Source organism: Leucoraja erinacea, chromosome 11, assembly GCF_028641065.1.
Source record: "Leucoraja erinacea ecotype New England chromosome 11, Leri_hhj_1, whole genome shotgun sequence".
NCBI lineage: Eukaryota > Metazoa > Chordata > Chondrichthyes > Rajiformes > Rajidae > Leucoraja > Leucoraja erinaceus.
In genome coordinates this window covers 50,363,571-50,377,211 of record NC_073387.1, presented here as the reverse complement: position 1 = coordinate 50,377,211, position 13,641 = coordinate 50,363,571, and the positions used below count along the sequence as shown (strand labels likewise).

General features: G+C 46.0%; 1 protein-coding gene across 11 annotated transcripts in view; it reads left to right on the top strand.

Moving 5' to 3' along the window:
- Positions 1-13,641, top strand: part of tcf7 (transcription factor 7) — a 202,824-nt gene that overhangs the window by 155,252 nt on the left and 33,931 nt on the right. For 9 of the 11 annotated variants that reach the window (XR_008724268.1, XM_055643247.1, XM_055643248.1 and 6 more), the window contains 2 exons: positions 2,898-2,984; positions 10,625-10,747. Coding sequence is in view for 10 of the 11 variants with exons in the window: in XM_055643247.1 (XP_055499222.1) it covers positions 2,898-2,984; positions 10,625-10,747 (210 nt within the window). In the remaining variant the exon portion in view is untranslated. The remainder of the gene's footprint in view (positions 1-2,897; positions 2,985-10,624; positions 10,748-13,641) is intronic. The other 2 variants (XM_055643251.1, XM_055643254.1) reach the window with 1 other exon arrangement.

Sequence of the window (13,641 nt, the reverse complement as noted above, 5' to 3'; positions counted from 1 at the left end):
ATTCGATATGATCATGGCAGATCATCCGAAATCAGCTCCCCTTCCCTGCTTTTTCCACATAGCCCTTGATTCCGTTAGCCCGAAGAGCTAAATCTAATGCCCCTGTCCCACTTAGGAAACCTGAACGGAAACCTCTGGAGACCTTGCGCCCCACCCAAGGTTTCCGTGCGGTTCCCGGAGGTTGCAGGTGGTTGCCGGAGGTTGCAGGTAGTGGACGCAGGTAGTGAAGCTGCCAAAACCCTCCAGGAACTGCACGGAAACCTTGCGTGGGGCGCAAAGTCTCCAGGGGTTTCCCGTTCAGGTTTCCTAAGTGAGACAGTGGCATAACTCTCTCTCTTGAAAACCTCCACTGCCTTCTGTGGCAGAGAATTCCACAGATTCACAACTCTCTGGGTGAAAAAAGTTTTTCCTCATCTCAATCCTAAATGGCCGAACCCCTTATTCTTAATTATTCTTATTATTTGGCAAGATCTCTGCTCCCAAGAGAATTTATGGGATGGATTATGTCATGATGATGTCAGTAAGCATCTGGTTTTTCCTCCTTGTCTCTAGGCAACAGCGGTTTTCGAGCCGCTTGTTTAAACAATATCTTCGCACCGACACAGTCTTTGCGGAACCAGTGCCAATCAATTATCAACAAACACTCTTGTTTCTTCCGTAAAATAACGGCGGTGCCTCTGTTTATGCCCAGATGGATATTTTGTGGTGGATGCTGTCATTTTCTATTGTTTTAAATCCATGACGTGCTGACTCGGCAGCATTACTAATTCATCACAACACGGGCACAATTATCAGCCTTTCATCTGAAGAATCTCGGAGACTTTGCTTGTCTCTGCAAATTAAGCAGTCCGAGCTTTAAGTTGTCATAGCCGTTGTCGAAATTTTAAGCACCGGCTATTTTCCGTGAAGTCGGATATGGCGTTGAGAGAATGGGATGAAAAATCTGTTTGTTTGTTTTTCTCCGCGTTTAAATTTTGCTTCCGTGTTTTCCTGGCGCTCTCTTCGCTTGCTCTTGCTCCAGGTATACTGCCGGGAAAGCTTCTGTTCCCCCTGCATGTTGAATGTCTCCCGGCATTATGAACGCCAGGCGCACAGCGGGGCAGCACGGTGGCGCTGCGGTAGAGTTGCTGCCTCACAGCGCCAGAGACCCGGGTTTGATCATGTCCACGGGCGCTGTCTGCACGGAGTTTGTACGCTCTCCCCGTGACCGGCGAGGATTTTAGAAACATGGAAACATAGAAAATAGGTGCAGGAGTAGGCCATTCGGCCCATCGACCCTGCACCGCCATTCAATATGATCATGGCTGATCATCCAACTCAGTATCCCGTACTTGCCTTCTCTCCATACCACCTGATCCCTTTAGCCACAAGGACCACATCTAACTCCCTCTTAAATATAGCCAATGAACTGGCCTCAACTACCTTCTGTGGCAGAGAATTCCAGAGATTCACCACTCTGTGTGAAAAATGTTTTTCTTATCTCGGTCCTAAAAGACTTTCCCCCTCTATCCTTAAACTGTGACCCCTTGTTCTTGTAATGGGATATAATCGGAAGATTCTTTGTTTTGCATACCTAGGTATACAAAGAGTTACCACCTAAAGGGCACCGACAATGTTACAAAGAACTTTTTTATTTGCCCCAATGGTCCCATATTACAATCCTGATCCAGGATACAATTAAAGGTGCCCAGCGGTCCCAGAAATCCCTCGTTGTACCCGTGGACACTGCGTGTTCATCTCAAGCAACTCCTAAACTTAACCCCGGAACTGGCTGGCTGCTTACACGCTACTCTGCTGCCTCTTGCTGTTGCTAGTCAGACATTTGTTAACCCACTCTACTATGCTTCTGTCCAATCTTTGATTGAAATCAAGCTTTTCTCCTGTTCCTCGCTGCCCCATTGAAACTAACAGAATAATGAAAGGCGTAGATGGAGTGGATGTGGAAAGGATGTTTCCACTGGTGGGAGAGTCAAGGACCAGAGGTCATAGCCTCAGAATTAAAGGCCGCTCTTTTAGAAAGGAGGTGAGGAGGAACTTCTTCAGTCAGAGGGTGGTTAATCTGTGGAACTCATTGCCACGGAGGGCTGGGGAGGCCAAGTCAGTGGATATTTTTTAAGGCAGAGATAGACAAATTCTTGATTAGAACGGGTGTCAATGGGTTATGGTGAGAATGCAGGAAAATGGGATTAGGAGGCAGAGATCAGCCATGGTTGAATGGCGGAGTAGACTCGATGGGCCGAATGTCCTAATTCTACTCCTATGATTGTGAACAATGAACTCACCAGTGCAGGGAAGTCTTGGTTGCTTCATGCTGAATTGATTTCTGAGGTCCTGTTTGGAGAGTAACTTGTCAAACAATAATGATCCAAGCCACACGTGATGGATAAAGACAGTTATGACATCTGTGCTGCTTATGAAATGAATTGTCAGATGCCACTCTCTATTTATTCCCACTGATTTAGTATAACCTGAAATTTGAATCATAGACCCAGAGAATTAACTATCAAACGTGTGTTGACTTCAATAAGGGAAGGGCAAAAGAGAAAGAAGCTGATTCGAGTCTGCCCTCGGGTGTTGTAATTGTGGTGTGAGGCCTTTACTCAGTCTGAAGAAGGGTCTCGACCCGAAATGTCGCCCGCTCCATCTCTCCAGAGATGCTGCCTGCCCCACCGAGTTACTCCAGCATTTTGTGTTTTTCCTTTGGTGTAAGCCAGCGTCTGCAGTTCCTCGTTTCTACCGATTTCTCAACGTTTTTTACATCCCATTCTCTTGCAAGCTGTCAGGAAGAAAAGCGATGCTTACAGCATGGACACATGCGGCAATAAGTTGTCTAACCCGTAGGTAAAGGCGGTAAGGCCTAGCAGCTAGCTGATAGATCCTTTTCTCCTCGATCCCAGGCAAGGTCAGTCTGTCTACCCAATTCCATCCTGTGGATTTAGACAACCTTATTCCTCCGCCCTGCCGCCCAGTGCTTCCATGTCCAGGTAGGTACGAGCTGTGTGAGTCTAGCGAGCAGCGGAGCTAGTCTCATAGCTTGCAGCTTCCGCCCACAACCAACCAGTTGGCACGGCGGCGCCGTTTGACCATGTGATTCTGGAGATGTGCGCAATGTGCCAACGCTAGCCTTCAGTTCCAGTCAGCACTCATCGGCCCAGCGTAAGCAAGCACGCTGGCCCCCGATGAATGCTGACCCTCGGCTTTGCTTTAAGTGTGTCCACACTGTAGCAGGATTGTTCTCCAGTATTGCGATGCCAGATTCTCTCGTTGCGTTCACGGGCGACTTCAAACCAATTGAGAATTTTACGGGGTTCGCCCACCGATTTTATGGCAGCTGGTGGTCCAGGCTCCCTAAATGCCGGGACAATCCCCCCCCCCCCCCCCCCCCCCCCCCCCCCCCCCCCCCCCCCCCCACCACCTCCCAGAAGTTCCCCCCCCCCGATAATGTGGCATCTACCCTGGGTGAGGCAGCCAATCTTGACCTCATTGGGACTTCCACACCGATCGGCGGGTGGAATCTGCCCTCTGCGACCAGGGCTCTGGAACTCAGGCCCAGCCAGAGCCGGCAGATCCGTTCCCATAGCCAACTTTGTGGGCCAGTATCTCGGCCCCTCCACCGTGACCTCCGTTGGTCCGGCAAAATGGATAATACGGCAACGCTCTGGAAACGAGGGTGTCGGAGAGTCGGTGGTGGACCTGTGTTAGTTTTCCAAGTTAAATGATCCTTTATAGGTTGTCGACCATTGGAAACAATAAAATGCATGAATTAGCCCTCCCAATCACCTGCATAGCCTGCAGCTGATCACACTGAGCCTGCTGTGTGTGTGTGTTGATAAGGAATGCAATATTGGAGAACGACCCTATTAATGTGATTCTGTAATTGTGTGCTTACAAAATGAGGTGTCACTCACAGTAAAACCTGGTGATAAATCTGTGTCTGTAAATCTTCTGCCAGTGGATCTCTCCATCTTCATATGTCGAAATGCCAAGTGGGAGTTAGTGGAATAAGGAGGAGTATGGCTTGGGGAAAAAAAGTCAATAAGTGCTGGAGTAACTCAGCGGGTCAGGAAGCATCTCTAGAGAACATAAATAGATGACGTTTCAAAGGCGGAGGGGAGGGGGGTGTTCATAGGTTTACAAGTCATAGGAACAGAATTAGGCCGTTTGGCCCATCAAGTCTACGCTGCTAATAGACACAAAAAAGCTGGAGTAACTCAGCGGGACAGGCACCATCTCTGGAGAGAAGGAATAGGTGACAGATTGAAGAAGGGTCTCGACCTGAAACGTCACCCATTCCTTCTCTCCAGAGATGCTGCCTGTCCCGCTGAGTTACTCCAACGTTTTTGTGTCTATCTTCGGTTTAAACCAGCATCTGCAGTTCCTTCTTACTCAAGTATACTCCACCTTGCAATCATGGCTGATCTATCTTTCCCACTAAAGCACAGTCTCCTGCCTGATCCCAGTAACCCCTGACACCCGCACTAATCAAGAATCTATCTCTCCCTGCTTTAAAAAATATACACTGACTTGGCCTCCACAACGTTCTGTGGCAAAGAATTCCACAGATTCACCACCCTCTGCCCTGTGGGGGGGGAAGCTGGAAAGGGTGCAGGGAAGATTTACGAGGATGTTGCCAGGACTCGAGGGCCTAAGTTATAGGGAGAGGTTGAGCAGGTTAGGACATTATTCCTTAGAACGCAGGAGGATGAAGGGTGATCTTATAGAGGCATATAAGATCATGAGGGGAATGGATAGGGTAAATGCACAGAGACTTTTAACCAGAGTTGGGGAATTGAAAACCGGGGAACACAGATTTAAGGAGCGGGGGAAAAAGTTTTGATAGGAACCCGAGGGGCAACATTTTTACACCAAGGGTAGTGGGTGTTTGGAACTAGCTGCCAAAAGAGGTAGTTAAAGCAATCGCTATCACAGCATTTAAGAAACATTTAGACAGGTACACAGATAGGATAGCTTTGGAGTGATATGGGCCAAACGCAGGTTGGTGGGAGTAGTGTAGATGGGACATGTCGGTCGGCATGGGGGAAGTTGGCCTGAAGGGCCTGTTTGCATGCTGTATGAAACCCTAGGGAGGTGGGAGGGGGTTGGGGGGAAGTTGGGGGGGGGGGGGGGGCAAGAGACAGAACAAAGCTTGGCATGAATGATAGGTGGATAGCTGGGGGATAGGGGGGGGGGTTCACAGACCAATGTTAGCGCTGCTTTTCATAGCAGCTGAGGAGTACGTAAGTATAACTTCTAGGTAGTTATGCCTTATTGTGGTTTCATTTAGTGTAGTTCATTGCCACGCGCACACAGGGTACAGTGAACAGCCTTTGTTGCTCGCTCACCAGTGTACAGTGTACAGCTGCTGAGATTTAAGAGTAGAGTGCTTGTAATGCATGGTTGCAGATCAATGTTCACACCGCTGGGGTGTAAGCTGCCCAAGCGAAATATGAGGTGCTGTTCCTCCAATTTGTGCTGGGCCTCACTCCGACAATGCAGGAGGCCCAGGACAGTAAGGCCGTTGTGGGAATTGGAAGGGGTAGTTGAGGTGTTTGGCAGGTAGATCAGGTAGGTCCAGGTAGACTGAGCGAAGGTGTTCAGCGAAACGATCTCCAAGTCTCGCCGATATACAGGAGTGTAGGATAATATATTTATAGGATACTAGACTAAGTGGGACCCGTTGGGTCCCATGTTCACACAGGAGGGCTGGTCTCCCGACGCAATATCCCACCTCTCCACCTATTCCACCTCTCCACCAATTACTTCAACCCAAACATTTGCAGTGCATTTTCACTTCAATCCAAACAACCATTTGCAGTGCATTTTTACTTTAAACCAACCATATTTTCATTTTCAAACCACATTAAGGGCACTCACAGTTGAGTAGACATGTGTTCAGTGTTATTCAGACCTAGTTTGTTATCGAGGCTTAAATGATGTGATATTATGTAGAAACAAAGAACTGCAGATGCCGGCTGATACACAAAGGGGCATCAAGTGCTGGAGTTACTCAGCAGCTCAGGCAGCATCTCTGGAGAACATGGATGGGTGAGGTTTCGGGTTGAGACCCTTGTTCACACTCACCTTCTGAAGAGGGGTCTCGAAACGAAACATCACCGATCCATGTTCTCCAGAGATGCTGCCTGACCTGCTGAGTAACTCCAGCACATTGTGTTCTGCACTTGCCATGATGATATAAGTCACAACAGGTAATCACATCACTTGCATTTACTATTAAGAGGATTGGAGTGCACTTCATTCTTCCGAAACAAAAGATTTCCAGGAATTCTGTTCCACATGTGGAACAAATTGGCTTCCAAATTTCATTTGTTAAAATAATTGCTACAATTCAAGAAATAATTAAATCAGCCGTAAAATGTTTGAAGGTTTGAAGGAAATACCGTTTTCGGAGTCTCTTTCACACAGTGCTGCCAATCTTCAGCTGGCACTAGGGTAGTGAATCAGAATGGAAATGCAACGTTAACATTCTTTTCTAGAGGACTAGAATATAAAAAGGCAGTGATGCATTGCTGAGGCTTTATAGGGCACTGGTCATGCCACATTTGGAGTACTTAGAGCAGTTTTGGGCCCCATATCTGAGCAAGGACGTGCTTGCAGTGGAGAGGGGGGTCCAGAGGAGGTTTACGAGAATGATCCCAGGGATAATTGTGTTAACCTATGATGAGCGTTTGACGGCACTGGGCCTGTACTCGCTGGAGTTTAGAAGGATGAGGGAGGAATCTCATTGAAATGTGCTGAATAATGAAAGGCCTGGATAGAGTGGATGTGGAGAGGATGTTTCCACCAGTGGGAGAGTCCAGGGCACAACAAGGACGTTCCTTCAGAAACATATTGAGGAGAAATGTCTTTAGCCAGAGTGGTGAATCTGTGGAATTCATTGCCACAGATGGCTGTGGAGGCCAAGTCATTGGGTATTTTTAAAGTGGAGATTGGCAGATTCTTGATTAGTACGGGTGTCGGGTTATGGGGAGAAGGCAGGAGAATGGAGTTAGGAGGGAGAGATAGATCAGCCATGATCGAATGGTGGAATAGACTTGATGGGGCCCATTACTGATAATGCTCCTATGATTTGTGACATGAATTTGTCACGGGGTGGAATATGGGGATAATATCGCCAAAAAGACCAACGGGAAAATTCAATAATGTGTCTGTCACTAAAAAGCCTTCTTCCATGTGGACATTGGGAACATATTTGAATCTTTGGCATAGGTCTCAGAGATGTAGCAGAGAAGAACTAGAGAGTTATTTAGATATTAGAGAGGCATAAATAGAGTGGATGTGGAAAGGATGTTTCCACTGGCGGGAGAGTCTAGGACCCGAGGCCATAGCCTCAGAATTAAAGGGAGCTCTTTTAGAAAGGAGGTGAGGGGGAACTTCTTCAGTCAGAGGGTAGTTAATCTGTGGAACTCATTGCCACGGAGGGCTGTGGAGGCCATGTCGGTGGATATTTTTAAGGCAGTGATAGACAAATTCTTGATTCGAACGGGTGTCAAGGGTTATGGGGGGAAGGCAGGAAAATGGGATTAGGAGGCAGAGATCAGCCATGATTGAATGGCGGGGTAGACTCGATGGGCCGAGTGGCCTAATTCTACTCCTATAACTTGTGAACTTGTATTAGGAACTATAACCAACAAGAATTATCGCCAGCAGGAGAGAAATAGGAAGTTTCATAAATATTTTCACCAAATATTTTGTTCATTGAAATAAATTCTCCATTCCCTTTGATTTGTCACTATGATTGCATCATATTATTTTCCACCTTTCATTTATCTGTCATTGCAAAGATATCTCTTTGGCAGGGATATCAGGCCATTTTTCCACCAGGATTCACTGTACATGTCCTTGTTGCTTTTAATTTATTTTAAAGTTTGATTCGATGTGCATTTGTTTGTGATTTACAAGGTTAAGTATTCGGGAGGGGCCTCAGTGAGTCACGTGATGTGTGTGTGGCATTGACGTGGTTTTTGATTTCGGAAGTCTGTTGCCGTCAGGAATATCGTTTTGACCAACTTGCCAATTTAAAAGCAAGGAATAGGAATTCATTTTTTCAATCTCCATTTCATAGCCGCATGTTGTCCTGAAGCATTTTGTAGCTAATATTGGATTGTTGTCGTCATCTGTACAGATGAGTGTTGCTGGGTGATTTGCAGAGAGCAGGCTCCGTGACAGGCAGTGTGATAATGGTCATGTCATCTGTTGCTGTTCCACTCACTGTCTGTGTGATAGAAAGGGCCAGGACACGTCATAACTCCCCTCATTGTCCTTTGAAATAACTTGATTCGATCTTGTTGGGACGGATTTTCCTGCACCACTGTGTTAATTGATACCAACCTCATCAATGTTGCAGATGTAAGGCACATTTGGTGTGATGTGGAATGGAATTCTTTTTGAATTAGATGATTTAGGGTACATAATAGTGTTGCTTGTAGTCACAATAACACATTACACAGTCATGTCAAATCAGCAATGATGTCACCTAGTATAATGGCAATCTTAACGATGTTCTCAAAGTCCAACTTCGATAGCCATTGCTCTTCGGGGATGGTTAGGAGGTACATTTTACGCATTCTCGACACACAGAAAATAGTAAAAACTAATCTTTCAAACATTGTTCCTTGATTAGTTGGTCTTTTATTGAAGTAGTACAGAGCAAAGAAATAATCCGTCACTTTCCATTCTTAATCGCTGTTCCATTAATTTCATATAAATCATTCGAAAGTTTCTTCTTATAAAAGTATATCGTCTCATTAACTTGTGTGTGTGATCATGTGTGTGTGTGTGAATGGTAAAAATCTGTATTCTCACCATCCTTCTGAGACCCCATTGACTCCTAATCTATGCGTCTGCGCTAGTCTCCTCTAGAAATAGACACACCCCTTCTAGGTATCAAATCCCACCCACAACAATACAAAACCAAAATATTAAAAATGTTAGACATGGCTGTTATAGACTGACTTAAGCTTAGTGGCTCCTACACCTAGCAAGTGATATCACATGACCAGGATGGTGTCACATGACCAGCGATGCCACACAACCAGTGATGTCACACGACCAGAATGGTTTCACATGACCAGCAATGCCACACAACCAGTGATGTCACACGACCAGGATGATGTCACATGACCAATAATGCCACACAACCAGTGATGTCACACGACCAGGGTGGTGTCACATGACTAGCGATGCCACACAACCAGTGATGTCACACGACCAGGATGATGTCACATGACCAATAATGCCACACAACCAGTGATGTCACAACCAGCGATGTTATAACCACACTTAAACGACATAAATGTAAGATGCAGAATCAGCGTTAGGATCACATCTGCCTCCATCTCCCCTCCCCTACTGGGCAAAAGGCAGACCTCCAGATTTAGGGACAGTTTCTTCCCAGCTGTTATCAGGCAACTGAATCATCCTACCAACAACTAAAGAGCGGTCCTGAGCTACTATCTACCTCTTTGGAGACCCTCGGACTACCTTTGATCATATTTTACTGGACTTTATCTTGCACTGAACGTTATTCGCATTATCCGCTTTATCATGTACTATCTTTACGCTGACTGGGTAGCACACAACAATAAGCTTTTCATTGTACCTCGGTACACAATAAACTAAACTAAACTAAACTAAACTAAACTGAATTAAACTAAACTAAACTCAACTAAACTAAACTAAAATTTCTACAACAAATTTTCTTCAACAAAAATTACCACTAGCGCCAAGAGGAAAATAGACAATAGACAACAGGTGCAGCAGTAGGCCATTCGGCCCTTCAAGCCAGTACCGCCATTCAATGTGATCATGGCTGAACAGTTTCATTTTTCAACGCTAATCATTTCACTGCACCCTTGGGTGCATGTGACGAATAAAATTGACTTTGACTTTAAACGACAACCTGATGCTGGACTTTTAACCCGTCCCACCTTTGTGACACATAACTGTTGTAATCAGTTGCTCACAAGGCAAGGTTGAACTCAAAATATACCCTTGCATTGACTCGCAACTTCAGTAGTAACTAGGTGCCTGTGGCCATCATTGTTTTTGCAGTGATAATGCTCTTTGGCCTCATCGGATTGACACACTTTTGGAACGGTACTTCATTGACAGTATGTCAGTTCTATTCGCATCTAGATGGACAGAGTGGATGTGGAGAGGATGCTTCCGCTAGTGGTCGAGTCTCGGGACCTGAGGCACTGCCTCAGAATATAAAGGACGTTCCTTTAGAAAGGAGATGAGGAGGAATTTCTTTAGTCAGAGGATGGTGAATCTGTGGAATTCTTTGCCGCAGAATGCTGTGGAGACCAAGTCAATGGATAATTAATTTTAAGGCTGAGATGGATAGATTTTTGATTCCTACTGGTGTCAGGGATTATGGGGAGAAGGCAAGAGATTGGGGTTGAGAGGTTGAAAGATAGATCAGCCATGAATGAAAGGGGGCAAGTAGGCTTGATGGGCCGAATGGCCTAATTCTTCTCCTATCACTTACGACCTGATGAACGTAGACAATTGTCAGTAGTTTGAGCCGCGGGTGTGTGTGTGTGTGTGTCACTGTAGACGATGTAGTGTCTAAATAACTGCTGTGTCCCTTGCTTGTTTGCAGGTTTCCCCATCCTTTGGTACTTGGCCCCCCAGGCATTCACTCTACAGGGATCCCTCATAGCGCCATTATGAGCACCTCCGGCAAGTCAGACATGCATCAGTACGACAACGGCCTCAGATGCATGTAAGTAACGAGCTGCTTAGCCAGACGGTAGATAGTTGCCGTAAAAACAATCCCATTTCCCCTGGGCAGCTACCAGTCCAGTGGGTATGAATATGGATTTCTCTCACTTCAGATAGCCCCTGGCATTCCCTCTCTCTCTATTCCTCCCCCACCCAAGCCACACTGGCTTCTTATTTTCACCCTACACACAGCTAACAATGACCTGTTTCCTTTATCATCGTTACTTTTTTGCATATCTTTCATTCATTGTTTTTTATCTCTACTACCTCATCGTCTATATAGACATAGACATAGAAATTAGGTGCAGGAGTAGGCCATTCGGCCCTTCGAGCCTGCACCGCCATTCGATATGATCATGGCTGATCATCCAACTCAGTATCCCATCCCTGCCTTCTCTCCATACCCCCTGATCTCTTTAGCCACAAGGGCCACATCTAACTCCCTCTTAAATATAGCCAATGAACTGGCCTCAACTACATTCTGTGGCAGAGAATTCCACAGATTCACCACTCTCTGTGTAAAAAATGATTTTCTCATCTCGGTCCTAAAAGACTTCCCTCTTATCCTTAAATTGTGACCCCTAGTTCTGGACTTCCCCAACATCGGGAATAATCTTCCTGCCTCTAGCCTGTCCAACCCCTTAAGAAATTTGTAAGTTTCTATAAGTTTCTATATTTGTCATTGCCCTTATCCCTAACCAGTATGAAGAAGGGTCTCGACCCGAAACGTCACCCGTTCCTTCACTCCAGAGATGCTGCCTGTCCCGCTGAATTACTCCAGCTATTTGTGTCTATCTTCCTTTTTAACACAGTCAGCCTCTTTAGCATTTATTTTAGAGTTTAGAGATACTGCACGGAAACAGGCCCTTTGGCCCACCGTGTCTGCGCCGACCAGCGATGTAGCAGTATCCTACACACACACACACACACACGAGGGACAATTTACAATTATACCAAGGCAATTAACCTTCAAATCTGTACGTCTTTGGTGTGTGGGATGAAATCGGAGCACCAGGAGTAAACCCACGCAGGTCACGGGGAGAACGTACAAACTCCGCTCAGACAGCACCTTAGGTCAGGATCAAAGCCGGGGTCTCTGGCGCGGCAAGGCAGCAACTCTACCGCTGCGCCACTGTGCTGCTCGGGCACGATGTTTATAATGTATTCCCCTTCCTCGATTGTGAACGTCAATGCAAACTAAGGGCTGGCTACACGGGTGACGGCAGCTCTGCGGCACCTCAACCAAGCAGCCAGAATGCATGCACACACACAAGTGGCCCAGTCAATAGCATCAGCAACAGATCTGAGTGGGAGGCGGCTGCGTTTAATCATCTGACGACCACACACAGAAGCCTCCAGCTGGGCCACTGGATTGCGATGAAAGGGGGGGAACCACAAATGATTTTCCCCTTCCTGGCTTGGTGCCTTAGAGGCCAGCTATGGTGCCTCTTCATAGCCAGCTGGGCTTGAATTCAGCTAACTCAGCATGGTCCACGGGTCGGTCCTCGGCCTTGTGAAGCTCTATTGTGGTCGTTCTCTTCAGAGATACTTCAAGGGGGCTCGACCGCCTACATTTCTATGGATTTAGGATGAAGGAAAGTAAGTCCTTAAATTATACACAGCTGAAAATCATGTAATTAAAACACATATGTACAAAAAAGAGCCCAATTCCCATTGCTGGTACGCTTGATGAAGAAGCGCTGAAGAAAAGGATCATTTTGCTTTATTTCTGTTTGCAAGTGTGAAGCTGGAAGCAACTATTCTCTTGGCGAGGAGCAACTGTTACTTATATATCTTATATAATTGAAGAGTTATGTTATATTTGGCAGCGTATCAATCGGTTTGGGGGTAGAAGTTACAAACAGATGCGAAATATTAAAGAGACAATGTTCTTTTATGACTGGAATTAAGGTACAACCATTAGGCTTCACCATCGTTAAATATCCTCAGCACCATTGAACAGTGAATCACAGAAAATAGATCTGGTCTAAATAGTCTATGTCTAAATAGCCCAATTTCTATCTTCTATCACGGCATATCTACCGTATTTTAGTTTAGTGTAGAGATTCAGTGCGGAAACAGGCCTTTCGGCCTACCCAGTCCGAGCCGACCAGCGATCCCCGCACACTATAGCACTATCCTACACACTAGAGACAATGTACAATCTTTACCGAAGCCAATTAACCCACAGACCTGTACGCCTTTAGAGTGTGGGAGGAATCCGGAGCACCCGGAGTTGAGGCTCTATAAGGTGCTGGTCGGGCCGCATTTGGGGAATAGCGAGCAATTCGGAACTCTGTATTTGAGGAAGGATGTGTTAGTTCTGGAGAGGGTCTAGAGGAAGTTTACAAGAATTACCCCAGGAAATGAATGAATTAACACAATAGTACAGAGGGAAAGACAGGCCTACCATGAGTAAATGGCGAAGCAGACTGGATGGGCCGAATGGCCTAATTCTTCTCCTACAACTTATGAATTTATGGATTATTGTATAACCTGATTGGTACCTGCAGCAAGGCATTTGTATTTTCATGAATTTAAACGCAAAGAGCTTGTTGCATAAGCCTCATCCAAAGTGAGCCAATTGGCCATTGATATACCTGGGCCATGAAGGTCGTGTGCCCAACAGCAGCTTAAAACTGTGATAGACAGACGCAAAATGCTGGAGTAACTCAGTGGCTCAGGCAGCATCTCTGGAGAAAATGGATAGGTGACGTTTCAGGTCAAGACCCTTCGTCAGGTGCATCTGTTTGTGCTGTTTTATAACTTTAACAATAAAATGCAGCATCTTTGCAATGTCTTTGGTACAGTTAAACTTATAGAAACATAGAAAATAGGTGCAGGAGTAGACCACATTCGGCCCTTCGAGCCAGCACCTCCATTCACTATGATCAT